The sequence below is a fragment of the Aptenodytes forsteri genome, unplaced genomic scaffold (assembly GCF_000699145.1).
Source record: "Aptenodytes forsteri isolate BGI_AS27 unplaced genomic scaffold, ASM69914v1 Scaffold87, whole genome shotgun sequence".
NCBI classification, from domain to species: Eukaryota; Metazoa; Chordata; class Aves; order Sphenisciformes; family Spheniscidae; genus Aptenodytes; species Aptenodytes forsteri.
The window spans coordinates 5,734,392-5,756,562 of NW_008796041.1; the positions used below are offsets into that span (position 1 = coordinate 5,734,392).

The 22,171-nt window shown below is 35.0% G+C and overlaps 1 protein-coding gene across 1 annotated transcript in view; it reads left to right on the forward strand.

Annotated features, from left to right (window-relative positions):
* The window catches only part of CACNA2D1 (calcium voltage-gated channel auxiliary subunit alpha2delta 1), a 375,598-nt gene that overhangs the window by 312,652 nt on the left and 40,775 nt on the right, over positions 1–22,171 (forward strand). The window contains exons 12-20 of the mRNA XM_009285553.1: positions 1,658–1,736; positions 3,859–3,908; positions 5,504–5,593; positions 8,020–8,088; positions 9,847–9,921; positions 11,295–11,369; positions 15,143–15,199; positions 19,307–19,378; positions 20,463–20,534. Coding sequence (XP_009283828.1) covers positions 1,658–1,736; positions 3,859–3,908; positions 5,504–5,593; positions 8,020–8,088; positions 9,847–9,921; positions 11,295–11,369; positions 15,143–15,199; positions 19,307–19,378; positions 20,463–20,534 — 639 coding nt within the window. The remainder of the gene's footprint in view (positions 1–1,657; positions 1,737–3,858; positions 3,909–5,503; positions 5,594–8,019; positions 8,089–9,846; positions 9,922–11,294; positions 11,370–15,142; positions 15,200–19,306; positions 19,379–20,462; positions 20,535–22,171) is intronic.

Genomic DNA, 22,171 nt, shown 5'->3' on the forward strand with positions numbered 1-22,171 from the left:
AGGTCAGGTTGGAGGGGGCTCTGAGCAACCTGATCTAGTTGAAGATGTTGCTGCCCACGGCAGCGGGGGTGGACTAGATGACCTTTAGAGGTCCCTTCCAACCCAAACTATTCTATGATTCTATGAAAAATGATATCTAGCACAAAGCTTTGTTCGCCCTCCTTGCATATAGGGGTCAACACTAGTAAAGTTTCATCAATTGCTAGCTGCTGACTGATGATTTGGAGCTATTTCTACAGCTCTTGGTTAATAGATAAGCTCTGATTATGTCACACAATTTTTTTTGCTTATTTGACAAATGAAGGTTTAGGTAGTAATCACACATGCTAAGTAATGTGATGAAAATTTGTATGAATAATCATTTAAAAACTTAGCAATGATCAGTAGTTTACATGGAGTCTCTGCAATCTTATATTGTGAATAATATTTAAAGAAAACATTACCTTATTACTCAGTTATAGCCTGCCTGCAAATTAATTGTATTATGTTTTAGTTTTAAACATAGTCATCAAGTTCCATAGAAAGGAATCCATATTCTGATTTCATGTTGTGATCTGTGATTTGTAAAGCAAAGTGGTAAAGTTAAAGGTCCATAAAGAAAGAGATGCCTGAAAAGGAAAGGCAGTCTGGTCCTTGGACATTCCTTCAGAGGGACATGATAGCAGCGAACAGCTTATTAAAACTGTTGGGAAAATAGTTTTCCTACCTTTTACAGAAATGCCCAGCTGTGGAGCAAAATATTCACCCAGAAGTTGAAACAATATTTGTAATTTTTCTATGTGTCTTTTAGGATTTTTAATTTGTATACAGCAATACCGGGTTTTGTTTTTAATTTTTCTCATTCAAATCAGACAATTTGCATGGAAAATAATTTCAGCTGAGAAGCCTGTTTTCAGTCCAAAACTTGGATAGAATTTGGTGAATTCTTCTGAAGCCATGACTCCCCTCAGTTGCTGAGATAGATTGGAGTTGCATTGGCTAAACAGAATAGAATTATGCTTGTAAAACATATAGCTTTAATGAATATCAAGAGCTTAAAAGGAAATATCAGAAGTTTAACCCTTTCATGGAACTATGTTGAACTTATTTAGTGGTTTTACATGAAAAAGACTGAAAGTCTGAGCAAAATGAGAGTTTGTTTTCTGTAGTATCTGAAAATTCCATATCTTTTTTCCTGAAATTATTTTATATCCTAATAAATCCTGTTTTGCATTGCTTTGAATTCTACTGCCATGCATATGTTCATTTTAATTAATTTGTGAGCATCTAATATTGATAGGAGATTATGTGAACTAATTTAACAAAACCTGAAGAGTTATAATTACCACTCTAGGGAAAAAAAAAAAAAAAAAGAAATTTAAATGGTTCATGGACGGTAACCAATGTAAAAGATTTAAAGTAAGAAAGATGTATAAAAGAACATTCTTCCTGAGTTCTACTTCATGGACCAAATAATAAGAATACACAAAATATCATAATAACAGTGTATCTATTATGGCGATAAAAGATGGAAAATTCACAGTTTTCTTTTTCTGTTCAAATGTATGAAAAATCAAGTATCATTAACTTGAGAGTCACAGCTAATTAATGACATATAGTTAACTTATATGCATTGTTTTTTAATTAAGTTATATGCATTGTTTTTTAACTTGCATAGGTACGTGTGTTCACATTTTCTGTTGGTCAACATAATTATGACAAAGGACCCATACAGTGGATGGCCTGTGAAAATAAAGGTTGTGTTTGTCTTTGAGACTGTTCTTTGCTAGAGCTTTGGATAGGCAATATCTTTATTATTTTCTAAAAATTTTCTATATCTTTATTATTCTCTAAAAATTACAGGGTTTTTTTCAGACTGATTTTTAGCTTTATTGTATTTTTTAATAGAAGTTCCAAAAAGTTATTATTTGATGAAATTATGTGTATATGCATATATATAAAGAATAAGCTCGCATATTTATTTCTGATTACTTTATTTAAAACCTTATCCTGTAAGAAAAAAACCACAGTATTTATAATAATAATAAAAATGATAATGATAATGATAATAATATAATATGGTTCAGTTTTGAGAATGCTTGTTGTAATAGCCATCTATGAAAAGATGGAACTGATGACAGATAAGAAATTAAGCAAAGCTGTTTTATATTAAGGGGTCTGGACAAAGGGATTTTTTGTTTGGTTTGTTGGCTGGTTGGATTTCTTTCTGTTTTTCTCCAAAACATACAAGGGACCAGATGACTTGCATTATTATTCCCTTTTTTGATGAAAATAACAAAATTATTCTTGCTGTGATTTCTTAGCTTCTAAGAGCATCTTACATTTTTTATTTTTATCCTGATTTCTTTATGTAGGAAAAAAAGAAGTAAAAAAGATGAAAGTAAGGAAGTAAAATGCTTTCTCCTAAAATTTCTGCATGAAAAATTGTGGTCAGAGACATTTAAAAAGAGTGTGGGAAAGAGGTGTCTCAAATACCTTACAGTATAATTGTGGAACAAGAGATAAGACATAAATACAGATAAATAAAAAATAGACATATTATCAAACAATAATGTTTAATATTTTAAATAGAGCAATTTCCAGGCCTGACTAAAAATGTGAAAGTATTTTACAAATCGGTAAGAAGCAAGAGGTGGGATAGACTACAAAGGGTCTTGAAAATTAAGACTGCCAGGGAAGGAGGATAAGATAAGATTCTCAGGCATGAGAATAACATAAACCAAAAATAAGAGAAAGAGAATGATATAGATACAGAAAAAAATAGTGATATAGAAGAATCCATAGCCTGTATGAATAGCATATATATCATAGCCTCGTGAATCCCTCAGCGTGCTGGCAAGTTATGCAGAAGATAGTACAACTTCATGAAGAGCAGATTGTATTGTCGGATAATTACAGAAAATCAACATTTGTTTTTTTGAACACGGATTTTTTAACTAACATCTTTGTATCTCAAAATACTGTGTGCATATGAACTCTGCTGTTTTAAAACAAATGAGGACCAGCTGGTTTAAAGCATAACCACCTATGTCATCTTATTATCACGGCAAAATAATCATAATCTTCTGTCCAAAATTGATGTGATGATTTGTTTGCATATCCAAAGAAGCAAAGTTTTATTTAATTTTTCCTTAATTAACAGTTTTAATTTATTATCAAGTCACACATTGCTTACGGCAAAGTAAGTGACTAAACTCAGTACTCTTACCTCTCCAGTCCTCCCCACTTCCTTACAATTTGACTTACAACTTACTTGGTCTGAAACTGGATCTCAGTGCCTGTCTTTTCAGTCTTATTGTTACATATGGGCAATATTTTTAATGCAAACAAGTAAGTGATATAATCAATGATGAATAAAGACATTTCTGATGTTTAGTTAGAAGAAATACCAGTTTGATTTTTTCATTCCTTCCACAGAGCGCCTTACATTTTTCTGCTATGAACTTCACTGTCATGGCAGACTGTAGCTATACTCGCATTCCTTTATGCATTCAGCATATAATTATGTTGCTGTCACAATGTATTAAAATGACCATTACGTATACTTGCATATCAGAGTAACTGGGAATTCAGGAGTACAAATTCAGTACATTATCTCAGCTTTAAAAACAACAGACAAAATAAACACATTATAGACTCTCTCAATGCTTAAGGGTAACTAGCTTGGCCTATATGGCATGGTGACCCATCACATGTGGCCACGTGTTGTGGTAGCATCTACTAAAAAAGTATTCTATTCATACGTGATAATTTCTATAAAAATTAAATTAGAAATTACAAGCTGAATGAAATTCCTCAAGATTAAGAGACTAGCAATATGTTATAGTAAAATGGCATTATTTCTGTTCCAAATTTTAGGTTATTATTATGAAATTCCATCCATTGGAGCCATAAGAATAAACACCCAGGTAAGTGTGTTGACCAAATGCAGATACAGTTGTAACACAAACAAGCAGAGCAATTTCTGTTCTTAAATATGTTGCATTTCACCTCTGTTTGAATCAATTAAATTTTAAGATACACTACATTAAGAACAGAGAAAAAAAATAAGGCTTTCTTTTACATATGAGATATTATTCTGTTAAAGTATCCTAATTTATTTATTTCTTTTTAGTAGTTTCAGTGAGCCAATTTACAATGTGATCCCTGCTTCCCTGGCCAGCTGGCCCACAGCAGCTTGCATGCATACTAGTCATGCTAGCATCCTCTAAAGCAGTCTGACCATGTGCACACAACATAGCGTTTGAAGTGATCTGCATCCTGCAGACCTTCTCTGCACAATGATTATGTTTTGGGTTCAGTTTTCCTCCTGGCCTTACATGGTCCCTCTTTGATCTTGAGACACAGCAACAATTTTTCAATAAAGTTCTATAAAAGCAGTACATTTTTATAACATGTCTAGACACTCATAGTCTGGCTCCTGCCATACTTACAGCATAATCCTGAGGGTTTGTATTACACGGAGAAGGCTGTGGACGTGTGTGAGGGCATAGCCCTGGTAGATTATCTGAACTCAGCTGGGCAGAAACAGTGACCTGGTACAATCCTGCTTATAGCAGAGGTTCCTGGATTGATCCAACCAGTCTGGGAGAGACACAGCTTTTTTCCTTCAAAAAGGATTCAGGACAGTTTTAGCAGCCATGTGTGTAGATAATTAAGGGCACAGGACCCTGGAATTATATGGTGTGATCCAAACTGACAGTGCAGATGAACAGATATACTTTTCAGTTGCTTGAAAGCCCATGTATTCACATGTCCAGAAAAGCAGAGAAATATCATGGCAGTTCTTTGTCCTTCCAAGGCCAGGCATGACATTTTTTTGGCAGAAAATAAGTCCTTTTTTTGGCTTGAATAAGAGTCCTTTGATTCTGTTAAACTCTTCCAGATAGTGTCTGGCAAGAAATATCCCTAATATGATCAGACAAATAGAAAAGGTTGAAGACTGAAACAAGTTTGATGTCATCCACTCCCAAACCAGACCAGAAGTCTGACATCTTTTAAGATCACCAGCTTTAGCCGTGCTCCACGACTGAAGGAACGCAGAGACTATTAGGTTTTAAAACTCTGAATTTTTTGTTTCAATAGAAGTTATGCAAGTTCTTGCTGTAGGAGCTTAACATGCCCAGCTGCTGCACCACTCACCCTCCATCGCCCACTCTATCTTCTGGGTTGAAGGTTCTGCAATCTGCTTGTAATTAATTTTGGAACAGAAATAGTTGTAATTCTCATTTGTGGAAAGAGAGCAGTGGTTATGGATGTGTAAGGTCCATGTGACTGAGACTGAAATACAGGAATTGCCTTGGCAGTGAATACTGCAAACTGAAGACTGAATTGTTGGGTAGTATAATTTTAAAGAAATAATTAAATACTACTCCTGTATTAGTAGTGAATTTTGACTTTTTTTTTTTACTTGTTTTCATTTCATTATTGCTTATTTTTTATGCTGTTTCTGGACTTGGTTTAATAACCGCCTTCTGATGAGTTTATTACACTTTTTTGGCAGGAATATCTGGATGTTTTGGGAAGACCAATGGTTTTAGCTGGAGAGAAAGCCAAACAAGTCCAATGGACAAATGTCTATCTGGATGCTCTGGTATGATCTGTATTTATCTCTAGTAAAGTAAGAATCTTATCAAATCAGCAACTGTAGGGTCCATTTTCCACAGTCCTGAGGACTCAATTTCCTACAGTTCCAAACATAATATTCTCGCATTTCCAGCATCTGTACACGTCAATAGAGCAATTTTCTGAACAGCTATTTCTAACATGTTGGTCCTTACTTGCACCTAGTATCCTCCTAAGTGTCCTGACCTTTAACAGAGAAAAGCAATTTCTCCTACGCACTGATCGTTAAGTGTAGGTCATTGTTGTCCTCAAATTAACAAAAGAAAAAAAGCAGCAAATAGTTTTCCAGTGTTGTACCTGTGCTGCAGTAGAGGTCATCTGTTACGTTACTGGTGTGGAGTTATTTTTTTTAAAGCATTCCAGGCAGAATGAAACCCGTCAATGTTATTGGGTATTTGCACAGACTTTGAACTTGGGTCTCTAAACTATCATGGTTGTTGTAATTACTTGCTTGCTCAAGGTAATGATTTCTTTAATTGGACAGTGTATATAATGGGGAAATAAACAAAAAGATATATGAAATGCTTTCCTTACTGCTGAATTTATCACTTCGGTCTTGTAAAACAAACATATTCAGGAAACTACGAAATGCAAAGTATTATTAGCAGCAATCCAATCTGTTGCTCTAGATAACCTTCTTCTGAGTAACTCTAACTAGGCAAAAATTACTGCAAAATGGTCATCTGGAATCATGTATTTGTCCAAGTTCTCATGGTCATCTAATGTCATGTCAAAATCCACTTTTTCCCATCAGTCAGCATTACTGTAAAATTTTTATCAACTCATCATAGAACTGGGCGTGACACAAAGGAACCAGTTTTTCTTTGGAACTTCAATGGCCAGAAGTTCATTAACCATGTTTTCTTGGTTACTGTTGAGGTACTTACTGGAAACATAAAGGATGTTAGGACGAAAGTTCGTATGTTCTGTACATATCCTGTTGTAAAGCCGAAGCTAAATTTGTAACTGGGGATAGAAAGAGATCTGTTTAATGAAGTAAAACGAGTGATACCTGCAGACTTCTGTTGTGTTGCTTTATATTTTCAGTGGGTTCATCTTTCCTTCAAACTTTTCTGCATTCATGTGTTTTGCATGTGTGTTTGGGTATAAATAATGATGTGTGCGTATAAACATATATATTTGTGTGTGTGCATACATATATATTTATAAAAAGCAGGGCATGTTCTTTTTACTAATATATTTATTAAGTGAAGACCAACCCAAGCTAAACTGTTGAGGTAAAGGCTGGAATTTGTAGACTTTCTCATCACAGATGAGAGCATAAAGGCACAGGTGTATCTAATCCACTCTGGAGCCTTTTCCTGATTCTTGGTTTTAGCAGGGATAGGGACTAGCTTGTCACACTGGTTCTTTATCTTAAATTCCCGAAAGCAATTCCTTCCGGTAGGGCTTGCCCTTCTCCTGCTTGTGCCTCACTGGACTTTGTCCTATCTTTTTTTTCTTAGTGTCCAGCAGCTGTTTTGGGGCTAAGGCTAAAATAATGCAAAGTGTATTACATGAGGCCACATTTGAATAGAGCTTAAGTTCAGGTTATGAAATCCTAAAGAGGTACTTTAATTTGATGCTGTCTTTCAAGACTGTCTTTAATAATTTGATATATTTGTGGCAATTCACACCTCTTTTCTTGCCCTGTTCCTTCAGGTTCTGTTACAGTGTTGCTCTGGCCTCACTTTCTGCAAGATAATCCCAGAATTTTCAGATACTTTTAGGCTTACCAGTTAGTCATAATTTATTCACAATTATTGTCGTCTCTAACTGTACGGTTTTTTTGGGGGAGAGGGTGTTATCGCCCATACATACTCCTCCTGTTTCATTATGTATCTCTTCAATGCTACTTCTAAAAAATATCCTCCTCTCTCTTTTCTTCTGATTCATCTCCATTTCTTGTTTCTCTTATTCCCCTAAAAAGTCCACTTGTCCTTCTCTTCACCTTGCTTGTTGTAACATTACTAACTCTGATCTCATCACTTTTCATTTTATACTCAAACTTAAGTTCATGAATGATGGTTTAAAATTCAAAAAGGTGCTACTAGACTGGGCAAATGGAGAACTGATTTCATCAGAGTGGATTAATAAAGTACTTCAGCTTATTTTTTCCTAATGAAACAAAGGCAGAGAAGTGATATGGTTCCTCACTAAAATACATGGAAGGAGTAAGCATCAGTGAGGGGGGAAAATTTGAAATTAAATACAAACATTAGGACAAAAAAAGGTAGAAATCTGCCTGTGGAAAATTTCTATAAAATAAAAGTCAGTACTCTAATCTAGTGTTTGGCTACAGTAATCCTTGGATTGTTCTAATATGTTATAGTTCAATATTTGTTATTTAACTAAAAAGTCTTTTTCTCCCCTCTGTATGTGATTGTTTCCTAGGAGCTGGGCCTTGTGATTACAGGAACTCTACCTGTCTTCAATCTAACAAAGGAACAAAATGGGAAAATAGTAAGCTCTTACTTAAAACAAAAAAGAAAAGAAAAATATCAGTTATTTGAATTAAATTTAATGCTAAACTCCTTGAAAAATGTGTATTTCCATAGAGCTTTCTACAGTTTAATTGTCTTGTACAACAGAAAAAAAAGGGTCATCTCTAGTTGCCTGATAACCTCCTGGGAACAAGAAAATGCAGATCACCCTTTTTGTAGTTCTGAGTTTCAGGGTATGACATTCCTTGATCTATCTCTGTGATCTGGTGGCAATGGGAATGCTTTAAGTGCTCAACAGATGGGAAGTATATGATGATATTATTCAGGCCTCGCCAAGAAAGGAAGCTCAGATATATTTATAACAAGTCTGTGAAGCTATGACATTTCAGGGTAAAAGGCAATGATGTACAGACTTTAATTTAATTGTTTGTAATGATAATAGAAAATAGCGCTTTGGGGGTTGGACTAGATGACCTTTAGAGGTCCCTTCCAACCCAAACTATTCTATGATTCTATGACTCTATGAAATATTCTCAAAGTCATGAAGACAGTAGATAAGGCAAATACACTGCTATTATTCATCAAATCCCACTGTGTACTTAGATTAAAATCTAAGTATTAAATAAATACAATTCCCCATCCCTATTACAGTCTGATAAGGAATCAATTTATGTCCTTTTTGCAAAATCAAAATGCTGCTTTTTTAAAATCAGACCTATAATATGCTTTACAAGGTGTGGTAAAATACTGTACATTTGGTGTGATACTCATGTTCATTCAGGTCAAAATATACAGAAGTTTAGCCAAGATATTCTTTGATTCAGTTTCTCAGATATTAAATAGACTTAGAATGAATAAATATGAATTTGATCACTATCTTTTATTTACTTTCAGAATAGTTCTCTTAGTTTCCCTTTAAAAACAAAACAAAACAAACCAAAAGATTTTATAATCTTATCTACAAGATAATGCCTGGAATTCACTGAGTCCAGTTGTAAAGTGAGAGACTACTGATTATCAAAGTATGTCTTTCGAGAAATAAAACAGCCATGGTCTAGTATATAGAGGATCTATGGAACAAGAGGAAAGCTTGAATCTGCTCGACTTAGGTCTCTACATGAATTTTAGGTTAAACACTGCAAGATGCATCTTCCAATACATACTCCAAATTTATTTAATAGGGAGAAGGGATTCAGGTGATACTATGTAAATGACTGCCACCCTTTTCTGTAGTAGGAAAATAAATTACAAGTGAAGTAAATGTGGTGCCTGATTTCAAATGCTGATGATTGATATAGTCACTGTTTTTTGGGGGGTTGTTGTTTTGTTTTTTTTTTTTTTAATTCATCATTATACCATAGCCAAGACGTCGGTTGTTTTGGGGTCTCACTTATCAATTGCCCAACCTAAGTGTGCAATAGTAGCTCTATATTGGTGCTAGTAATTTAGTATCTACGTCATTGGCAATATTAATGCATCACTTTTGCTTTCACCTGTTTTGTTCTTACATTTATCGTTTATTCATCCAGGAAACCATCCATATTCATCTTCATAAACAGTTTCCATGTTCTATACTAAATTCTGATTGTATCAAATGTTATTTTAAATCACTTGGATATTATTTAAAATGTTTAGAATAGATACATAAGTAAATAGGCAACTTTTCAAGTAGTATTTGTCAAACAAGAAGAAGGCAAAATCAAAATTCACTGACTGTTGCAGTTATTTTGCATTGTAAATATGCCAAACATATTCTAACATTTTGGAATCTTGCCAGAATCAGCTGATTCTTGGAGTAATGGGGGTTGATGTCTCTTTGGAGGACATAAAAAACCTGACACCCCGATTTACGGTAAGTTGCTTGCGTTGGTGGTATCTCTTTATGTATGATTTATGTATTATTTCTTTGCATGCTCTTTCATAAGTCATACAGCAATGACTGGATGCGAGTCAAAATACCAGCAGGCTTCTTTTCATATATTCTTTTCTATTGTTGTAGATTTTCTGACTGTTTTTTCTCCAGCCATATATGTGCTTCTGTGTGAATTGTCCATCAAGATGCATCTGTAGAAGCCAACTTTTACATTGGGGGATATATTCCAAGTAATTATTTTCCTGTAGCTTAAGGCACTGCTCTTTAGTTGAGTGTTTGGTTCTTATCACAGAGTAGAGCACACAATCAACGCAGCTAATAATAATACTTAGCATTTATATAGGACAGTTCTTTATAGAAAAGTTCTTTAATATACATGTCTGTCTGTACCCTACTCAGTATGATTGATTTATATATTTAGACATCTAACTGGGGAATTTGTAAGAAAATAACTAGTACTGTGGAAAACAACAGCTGAGGAAGCAAAGGAACATCATCAATTTGACCGAAGGCAAATGCAAAGAAGTCCTGCATCTAGAATGAAATAATCTCATGCCACAGTACAGGCTGGGACAGAATGCCTCAAAAGGCAGGAAAGGGCCTGGGGGTCATGGTGGAGGACAAGCTGAACATAAGTTAGCAATGTGCCCTTGCAGTAAAGAAGGCGAGCTGTGCAGTGAACACCCGCACCAGGAGTACTGTGTCCAAGTTTGATCTTCTCGGTACAAGAAATACACTGGGATATTGGACAGAGTCCAGTGCAAAGCCACTAAGTTGGTCAAGGGGCTGGAGTACATGGCATACGAGGAGAAGGTGAAAGAGTTGGGTTTGTTCAGACTGAAGAAGAAACCTAATGGGTTACCTAATGGGAGTTACAGAGATGAACCTTGACATTTCTTGAAGGTTTATAGCAAAAGACAAGAGGCAATCGTCATTGTTGTGGCAATGGAAATTCCAGCTGGAAGTAAGGAAAAAAAAATCATTGTGAGGGTGGTTAAACACTGGAGCAGGTTGCCCAGAGAGCTTGTGGAATTGCCATTGGAGGTATTCAAAGACCCTTTGAAACTTAGTCCAACTTTGAAGTTGGACTTATTTTGAAGTTAGCTCTGCTTTCAGTGAAGGGTTGTGCCAGGTGACCTCCAGTGGCCCCATCAGCCTAAATTATTCTCCAAGTTTGTGATTCTAAGAGAGTAAATATTAAGAAATTATCTTCTGTATGTTAATATCTCACATATTTCATCATGCCTGAGGCAATGTGTTTTCCTTAATGTGACCATTGCTTGAAAACCATTAATTAATCTTTCTTTATTACTTAAAACCTTATAAGGCTAAACTTCATTTCTTTCTTTCAGCTTTGTCCAAACGGATACTATTTTGCAATTGATCCTAATGGGTATGTGCTACTTCATCCAAATCTCCAACCAAAGGTATGAAAAACCTTCTAATTTATTTCTCTGTAATAAGGGGACATTGTCAGAAATAACAGAAACGTCTAAGATCTGCTGAAAGTGCCAGAGAGCAATAGTAGAGATTTCTCAGTTGTGGGGGTGTCAGGAAAATCCGTGGTGCATGTATGGCTTCATCCAAATCTGCTTTAGTCAGGACAAAGACCAGTATTGCCTTGTATTGAATTTAGTTATCAATAAAATAAAAAAGGTGTATATTTTACACACACATTTTTGTATGTGAAATAAGTGTTTTAGTATACCTATTAATATGAAAACCACTAGTGGTAGCTGTAATATCATTGTGAAGAACTTGTAGTGTGTTACAAGATGCTCTCAAAGCAAACTCTGAGGAGTTTACTAGTGCACATGTTTATTTTGTGATGCTTTCTCATTTCAGAAATTGAAACTTCCATACTTGCAAAACCACAGAAATCGGGGGCAAACACAATGTATTTTTCTTGTATTTTTGTATTTGTTTATTTTGCTTATTTTCTGTTTACCAGAGCTGAAACCTAAGCTGCAGAGTTGGGATGGATCTAGCTGAGCACTCTTTCCCAGAATGCTAGCTTTTTTAGTAGTTCAACTTGAGAAAGGTCTTTCATTTTTAAAGATGAAATCTTTATCTAAATCTGATTCAGACACAACTTTCCTCAAATTTCAGGAAAATTTAAACCCAATATTTCAGTCTGGCTTTATATCCATTAACTGTAGTCCTGACCCTGTGGGGACTCCTACATTACATGTATCTTCTTAAGTAAGTTGCCTCCCTGGCCTTGATGAGATACTACAACATGAATGGATGATTTTTTTTCTGAAATCAGAATTTTAATCTTTGTTTTAGTGAAGGGTTTCTCCATGTCAAACAATCTTCTATTTAGTGGAATATTTGAAAATGTTTGTATTTTAATTACATTAGAAACATACTTTCAGCGAATTTTGTCTCATGAGTTCATAGTGCACAAATGCAGCATTATATAAAAGACAAAGTTAACATTTTATTAACTAAAAATAATTAAAAAATCACTCCAGATTGAGAGAAATGTATGGAGTATTTACAGATAAAAAGTTAGAAATAATAATGAATCACTATACATATTGAAGACCAAACAATATATCCGTGTAGTTCAGTTGTCAATATTAAAATTTCTCATTAAGGTGGTTTGAGCAATATACGGCCAAGATAAATGCAAGCTGTCAATACACAAGCAAATAAGGCTAGTGAGGCTTTTAAACTTTAGTGGCACCCTACTCCTAAGTTAATTTTTAGCACTTAGTACACTTTAGAGAAACTTCTTAAGTAATGCAAGCCTGTATTTGCTGCCTTTAGGCATGGCAATACTGTTTTTTTGTAAATTGGATGCTTATCCATCACTTTATTCCTCCCAGCCATGTTCCTGTGGCAGAATAGCAGGAAGTCCTTGACCTCTTGGCTGTGCAACTGTCCTCTCTTGTTTCTTCACCAGAAAGTCCCATCATAGGCACAAGAGGGATAACAGACCCCCTTTTCACTACTTCACTGTCTTTAACTGTCAAAGACAGAAAAAGAAATTAAGAATTCATCTACATATTTTAGTGATTCATTTAATTCTGAAGCTGGGGGAAGACAGCATTGTGACTATTTGAATTAATTTCCTGGTGAAGTAATGAATAGGTTTGAAATCTTTTGCCAAGTGTGTAACAAAAGAAGAAAGAAAAAAAATGCTTCTGAACAAGAGAAAGAATAACTCGATCTTAACTATTGATGAAATATCCCTTTTGATTTATTTTGAAAGGACCCTTTTAAAAATAAAAGAAAAAAAAAAAGGAAAAGAAGGTTTTATGTACTCTTCATAATTTAGAAGGACTTCAGTTTCTGGATATATGCATTAATTTTTCATGTGTTAAAAAATCAAAGTTTTGATTTGTTGATTTTGCTTGGTGAATTATTCTGAGACAAATATATACATCATTACTGACCAAATCTTTTCTTCATTAGAGATTACTAGAAATGCAGATGATGGCGAGTGGTCTATTCACCTATTCCTTATATGCAATCATATCTTTTTGTTAACAGAAGGAACATAAAATGAAGCAATGCAGTATTCTCATGAAAGATGCTTTCACATACTGCTCAAATGTTTCATTTATGTTTAAAAAAGGGTATTTTATGTTACATGTTTTATGTTGTAGAATAATGTCTAAATGTAATATTAAGCATATGAACTATTATTATTATTGTTATTGTTGTTATTAACAGTTACACAGACTAGACTTTTTCACTCCCAGTTTGTTTGGGGTGGTGCATGCTATTCAGACTGATACAAGAACTACGTTTTAAAACTAAGGTACACTACAAAGACAGATGTATTTAGAACTCATGGACTTTCTCTAACATGTCATTAATTTTAGTTGAACCTCCTGGTAGCCGTTAACTTATTAACAAACAACATCTTAACCCTCTTTGCCAGCAATTTTTCAATAGATGTAAACTAAAACATAACTACGTCTTTACCTTTGAAGAGGTGAGGATGTATTAAACTTCCAGCGGTCCCTTCTTCTGAATGTCTTCTGCTTTCCTTCTGAAAATCTGTTGCCTCAAATCACAACTGGTTCAACACAATTAATATTTTGAGAAATTGTCTTGCAGTATCATCTCACAAAAAGAAGCCCCTAGAAATTTAGAACTTGTAAAGTCGTTTGCACAACTGAGAAAATTTAACAAAAGGCAGGTTCAAAAGTATATTAAAATCATTGAGAACTTTCCCATCGTGTTCTTATTTGCACATGAAAATGACATCAAAGCATAACATAGGAAATCTTTTTTTTAACTTTCTGTTTAATATAGTTTTAAACTGCTTAAAATACCATTTTTCAAGTTTGTGTAGTTAGTTATATTACATTTTTAAACAAATACTTAATTTTATGTTTTTCTGCCAATTTTCTTTATGTGTCTGTGCATATGTGCATGTATTTTTCCCATTGTCCTGGGAGAGAACAGGTGGATATCCCACCAAATAAATATAGTCACTGAAATGAGTGCATTAAGCATATGTTAACAAGATCAGTCTTAATTAGATAAGATTTGTAAAGAATAAATAATTCAATTTTTGAATCTATTCTAAAAATTAGCATCCTTTTCTCCACTTTCATTATGGTTCTGATCAAAATCCATTTAATGGTAATTATAAAGTTCTAGATGCCTTCAGTAGGGTCCAGTATTTTATCTTATGGTTTATGGTTTTGAAAGAAATGTAAGAGGAGGTGGTTTTAAGAGCAGATATAACAGTAAACAAAAAGTGAAATTCTTCTCATTCTGGAAGAGTATGTGGGAGGGAGAGCTCTCTTGTTAACTTATTTCACATCATTTAACATCTATCTGGTTTTTGTTTCTCTAGACAAAATCAGTGTGTGATTCTGACAGAGCTCAGAACTCTTGATTGGAAAGACGCCGAGTCCAGGAAACCAGCAAAAGAGAACAAAAGAATATAGATGTTGAGGGAAGACTTCCATTCTATAAGTAGGCTGTTTACTAATAGTGTAAAAATATAAATTACTGCTTTTTTGTTACTTCAGCAAATTGGTGTGGGCATACCAAAAGTTAAATGTGTGTGATTCTGACAGAGCTCAGAACTCTTGATTGGAATGAGGGCTAGTCTCTGCTTCCAGTAAACGTGCACTAGAGAATATAGATGTTGAGGGAAGACTTCCATTCTATAAGTAGGCTGTTTACTAATAGTGTAAAAATATAAATTACTGCTTTTTTGTTACTTCAGCAAATTGGTGTGGGCATACCAAAAGTTAAATTGAGAAAAAGGAGACCCAATGTACAGGTAACTTTGGATGGAGGTGATTAGTGCATTAGAATGCATAGACCTGGAAATACAATTAGAAAGCTTCTGCCCTGCTTACTATGAAAAATCTAACTAGAGAACTGTTTACTTGGACGAACAGCTTCCAAAGCATGAAGCTTGCATCCTTCCTTGTTTATATAATAGAAAACATGTTATTGGCTGTAGTGAAGGACATTCCATTAAATTATGGCGCTTTACTAATAGGTGCTAATTAGAGCCGTGCTGTAAAAATTATTCTTCAGATTTTGAAATGAATGTGAAGACTGGAAAAAAAAAGAGACTACTTGTGCTGGCTTTGCTTGCAGAAACCCAAAGTCAAGAGAAGATCATTCTTACAACTTTATTGCCAAGTTTTATTGTACAGTGTATGCTGTAATGCTGTATAACATTACAGAATTTGAATGAACTGTTTAGTTTTTTTCTGGGGAAGTCAGTCGGGCATATGTTTTATCTGCTATTTACATCATGTTTCTTGATTTAGCAAACCCAACTCCAGAGGGTTAACTTCCATTAACCCGACCAGGGAAAAGGAAATTAATAACATTTATGTAACACAATCCCTGAGCAGAAAAAACTTAATGAAAACTTAAAAATCATTAGAGGAATAGATTAACTATGTAAGTAGCAAAATAACAAAATTAGGTACACTATACCATGTTAATTTCTTACACATATGGGAATATATAATGCAAAACCAGTTGCTTGCATAACAACGCCAGTAAAACATGGTGTAAAATTCTGATCTAATTCAAGTCAGTGATTTCACCGAGTCTTGAGTGGCTGTGTTTGTACCACACATGGTACAAACCATGTACAAACAACATGGTTTCTACCACCTCTGGGCTAGATTTTTTGTTTGTGCACTGGAGAAAGCAGCAGTGGAACATAAAAAAGTCTCAGTTTTCTGAGCAACCCCGGCTCCTCAGCGTGCTGTGATATGCTTTGGCTGTTGCTGGGTTTGCCTGGCTCTGCTGGCTGCCCAGGGAGGTGCAGCTCTGTAAAAGTGCTGGGCTCCCATCCACTCCAGGTGCCCCTGGGCCTCCCTCTGCGGCCCAGGATTTTGCTGCCTTCTTGCCATCTTTTATTTTAAAAGCCTAACAGCCTATGTCTTCATTAGTACTGAAAGTATGAGTAGGAACTAGGCTCCTGCAACTCAGCAAAGAAGGCCTTCCATAGAATTTGTGAGAATACTGACCTCCCAAAACACACGACAACGACATTTTAATGAACTTTTTTTTATGTTGCTGCACCAGTTCTTTCTTTCTTTGTTTCCTTCTTGATTTGTCATTGAAGTAATAGATCTTTGCCTTTATTTGTCATGCTGAAAATGGATTGCACTCCCTTTATTTGCATGCTTCATTGCTAGTGATTTACTTCTGTTTTGTTTCATTAAGTTGTGCTGGTGAATGTGGTGGTGGTGTGCTTATTCTAGTCATGTTGTGTGCATGACTGGATAAAGAGAAGAGCAAACTGAACAGTAAGTTTGTTTCTTCATGGCTTGGAATAAACCCCACTAAATGGCAACCTTGGAAGAAAAAATTATGGAGCCCAAATATTGGTAAAAACACATTCTTGGGGGAAAAAGACATAGCGGGAAAAATAGTCTTCCATTTAAAGTACGGGGCTAGGAATTTTCTGTTCTAATTTCTAATGGATTTCTTTGTGCCTCAGGCACATCACATAATGTATCTATACATGCTTAGTTTCTTCATGTATTAAAAGGCATTAATAAGTACCTTATAAAGAATGTGTGGTGATATAACGTAAGTCTTAAAAAGAACAAGAGCAAACAGTTAATGTATACTTGAGTTTTGACGGACTGTTGAAGTTGACTATTTTGTCTTTGGGACTCCTTAACTATGGCCAGCCCAGGTTATCATTTGAAATGAATATTGACCTTGATTTGATGTGATGGCTTTTGTTTTTCTTTTTTTTACCATTTCTTTTCTTCTCTGTTCCTTTGTGTTTTGGAATGGAATGTGAACTTCACAAATCCCTCCTCTGCCATGCCAATGCCTTCATGCATGCTGTTTGGGTTTGACCATGCTATTCATTATCCATTGCATGTAAGAAAATGTTTTTTTTTTTTAATTTATTTTTACATTTTAGCCTTTTGCTATTTATTTCGAGAGTGTGGATTAGTTGGGGGGAAAAAAGCAACTGCATAACAATAATTAAACTGTTTTGAATTAGTAGAGAGCATATGTTAATGCTATTATATTAAAGTTACTAATTTTATCTATCCTATATAAATAGGAACATAAAAATGTCTTTGAAGTTATCAGTAGACATTTAAAAGAAATATCCGGAATCTTTGTCTGAAATCTTTCCAGTGCATATTCTCTGTCTGAGAATAAATTTATTGGCTTTTCTCTTAGCAGACAGTAAGTCTTACTTGCTAAGGAAAAGCATGATTCCATATACCCGGAAACATGTACATTTGTTCCTCAAGAATATGAAGGCATAATCTTTTGTCTTCTAACACTATTCTATATTACAGTCTTGAAAATAAGGACTACTGCTAAGCTCTTAATGCTCCAGACTGTTATATGAAGGCTTCTTTTACCAGTTATTCAGGACATTACTTTCTTCCACTACGAACTGGAAATACATACATAAATTATGATGAAACATGCTTGCATTCTTTGATAGAATAGCCACATGTACATTTGTCATGTACCTTTGCCAGAGAATGTTAGGATAGAAGGAATATAATCATCATTTAGAAAGAAAGGACTTTAGTCTACCCTGTAAATAAGTTAGTATAGCGGAATCACTGAAATCCTCTAAAAATGTCATCAGAATTTACACTAGTCTTGAAATAATAGTATCAGCTAATGACAATTTTTGTGTTGCTAATCATATCAGAAACAGTCCTCAGTTACTGAGAAAACTGCGCCTTGAGATCCTTTCATGTATGAACTGTCCTATTACACAAAGCAAATTATTATCAATCAAAATAAATTACTAAAACTGGACCTTTTTCATCTTCTGTTCTAAACTATCAGATTTAGATAGGTAAATAATATATCCCCATACTCTTCTAAAGATCCTTCATTAGGTGGGTGCATTAAATAACTATTGAGTGATGAGGACTGAGGATTTTTACACCACACGTAATATAAAGTCAGTGGGGCTTAGGCAAAATTACTCAAAAAAAAAAAAAAAAGAGTCGGATTCCTAACAACTCATACGGAAGATGGCTCTGTCCAAGTAAATGCAGACTGCAACTGAGAAGAGAGTAGAGACTGGAGGGTGGTCTGAGCTAGTTCAGCAGAGCTACAATGGTCTTCCCACACTCCTATGGGACCAGGGTTACTGCAGATGCATGCCACCAAACTTCTCTGTGCTCCATAGTTGAGGGTCGACATCACGTACATTCCTTAGGTCTTGAAGCTGCTGGGTCGCAGTATTTCTGTGCTACAGGTTTCCATCTCTTAAATTGAGATAACAGCACTGATGTCAAGAGAAATGCATTCAAAACTGCAAGGTGCTCAGGGAAGTCCTGTAATGCTGACAAAAAAAGTGATTTTTATTTTCTTATACTAAAGAAATCCTTTATTCTAATTGCTGCCTCTTTGAATCTTGAGCCACAGTCCATTCCCACCTCATAACAGCAAGTTTGTAGTCTGCTTTTGGCAAAATTGCAAAAGAGTAAAATTATCCCATCTTACCAGTCAGCTGGAAAACTTTCCCAAACTTCCCTCTCCGTTCTTGGAGGCAGGAAACCTAATGAGAGATTCATATCTGATGCTTCCTCTGATGCGTCTTCTCCCACCCTTACAGTCTGTGACATACCAGCAGTAGGGGAAGCATCTTCCCAGCATGAGCCCCATACATGACAGACTGTGGATGGACACTAGCCGTTAGTGTTAATTTGATTTTCACTTCTCCAATTAACCTCTCTATCCAATGAAATAAAATAAGTGAGAAAGGGCCACTAGTAATTCATCATGTAAGAGATTAAAATAGATGGGTAAGTAAGCCCAGTTAAGTAGCTTACTTAGAAATGAAGGGATTAGAATGATTTGTAACATTACAATACTCTGTCTTTATTATTTGATCGTTCAATATCTTCTGCTTCAGAATCCTAAATCCCAGGAGCCTGTTACGCTGGATTTTCTAGATGCTGAATTGGAAAATGATATTAAAGTTGAGGTGAGATTACCTGGTTTCTCAGTACCTGTTGCTGCTTGCATTTCACTGTATAACAACTGAAAAGCAAAAAAACTTCTACATTTTGAATGGGAATCTATTTCACTATAAATTTCAATTTTAAATTTGTCAAGATGATGACTTTATAGACAGATGAAGTTATAATGAAACAAATTGAGAACCGGTACTATTCGTAGGCAAGGGCAATGCATTATATTCTTCTCATTTTGAAAGACACCATGATTGCTATTTAAATAATTCTTCTTCATTAAGTGGCAATTGCTGGGGTGGGGGCTTATAAATTTTTCAGAACAGAACACTTTTTAATAGTATATTAATATATTACCTGAAATATTTTAAAAGTATTTTCCTACCTCTTACTAACGCAAGCTTATTGCTGTGGTGAGAGAGAGAACTGAGAAATAAAGTTATGTTGACAACAAATTAAATCCTCTGTATATTTTTCAGTTACTAATTTTGTAATACATTCAGAAATCAGAATTTTTAAAAAAAGTTTGTTAGTTTTGTGAAATAAAATGGAGGATTTTTAAACAATTTACATTTTTTTAACATTTTTTCACTTCATTTGAAATTGTTCTTTTATAATGACACTATTGGTATCTGTTAAATTCTGCCTCAAGTTTCTTTGAAACTCCTGCTTCAGAGAGGAATCACTCTCGGACTAGTATAAAAATGTTTTTGTGAATCACTGCTGCTACCAGAATCACACAGACGTGCTGGGAAGCACGAGAAATGCTAGAGAAAACTCATTCTCATCCACACAGAATTCATACTCTCTCTAGTGCCCAACATCAAGGGGTTTTATGGGATGGTCTTGCTATGCAAAGTATACCAGAATTGTTGCTTCATAACTCTACTGATTGAGTATATATTTGGATAAAGCAACTTCTAATTAGAAAAATCTGAAAATTGTAAACTTAACTTTTTTTTTAAGAGCTATGACTTTCATACGCATTACCATTTTCTGTGCTTGTGTGAAATACTTTGAATCACTGAAAAGATTATTCATGTTACATGCAGCACCTAGTTCTTTTTTTTTTTTTTTTTTTTTCTTTCTTGCCAATAGATTCGGAAAAAAATGATAGATGGAGAAAGTGGAGAAAAAACATTTGAAACACTGGTCAAGTCCCAAGATGAGGTAAGATAGGAACACAGGCAATTACAATTACAGGACCAAACAAAACCAGAAAAATACTGTGAAATGGTGAAAAAATGTTCATTTTGTAATGTCAGTTTGTATCATTTTTCCCTCTAGATTTGGTAGTTTTACTGGCTTATAGTAAAAGAAATTATGCACTTATGAAAAGAAGAATTGTTTTGTTTCTTGGTTTCTTTGGTGCATCATTAATCAGGCAGTTGTTGATGAGGTCTTACACTGTTCACCTGGAAATGGACCCAGCCTACTGCTGTGTATGAATCCCAAAACAAAGTACTTAGTTTGCTTGCAGAGATGTGTGAGGATGGGTTTGGTAGTTTATATTGTGGTTGAATGGGAAGAAAGTAGTGAGAAAAATATATAACATTTATATACCATAAATGAAGAATATTTGGGATAAGCAAATTCAACTTACAGTTATATTATGTACTTGTGCTTTCTGAACAGCTTGTTGAGTTCTTTATTTTCTTGTCCAAAATGCTCATTCCTGATAAAGATTACTACTGGTTTCTCTAATAAGACAGATATGAAGAAATACTCAAATTTTATATGGGTCCTTACATGTATGCTCTACTTCCGGAGGACCTTAATGAGACTAAATCATGACTGGTGTGCCAAAGGAGCAGTTCTGGCCAGAGTATGCCCCACAGTTACAGTTCTACAACAACTTTTTGAAACTGTTTTACTCTGAATGTAAAACAGCTTGAAGATAGCTAATTTAATGACTTAGCAGAAGAATGTGAAGCAAATATAACATCAGGCAGACACTACACAACCCTTATATGTATGAGCACACCATAACAATACTCAACAGAATTGCTTGGGAGCGTGCAGTTAATTTTTCATGTGTAGTATTAGCTGCCTGCTTCTGTTGATCTCCTGTAACTTTGCTGTCTCCAATGGCTCTGCTGTTTGTACTTAAATGGCAGAATGTTCCAGTGAAAAGTTCCTCCTTCTCACAAGGCACATGCTACAGAATCTAATCAAGTTAAATTGATAGGAAATCAGGCCTCAGAGTTTAGGGGGGTTTTATTCTGTTAAAAACAGCACATTCCTTACGTATATTCCATTCAATGTCTAATAGATGGTAGCAACTTTTAAACTCTGCTTTAAATTTTGGCCAGATTACACGAAGTGATGCCCAATACTGAGCAGTTCTTATTACCAGTCCTCTGACTCAATTCTGCATTGAGGGATGATTCTTATATACTTATTCTCATTTTGATACAGAAAAAAATATTTCATAGTCTTAGTCTATTTTTGCATTAAACATGGTAGAAACTTACTTGTCTTCGTGGGTGAAAATCAGTGACAATGCACATGTTGCCTTTTAGATGAGGCTGAAAATGGAGCTGAATTTTCTGAAACATGTCTTGATTGTTCATCCATGCTGTGATTTCACAATGTCAAGTTCATGGTCACTTGGTTCCGCAACAGACCTTTGGGAACATACTTAGAATCATAGAATAGCTTGGGTTGGAAGGGACCTTTAAGGTCATCTAGTCCAACCTCCCTGCCGTGGGCAGGGACATCTTCAACTAGATCAGGTTGCTCAGAGCCCCGTCCAACCTGACCTGGAATGTTTCCAGGGATGGGGCAGCCACCACCTCTCTGGGCTA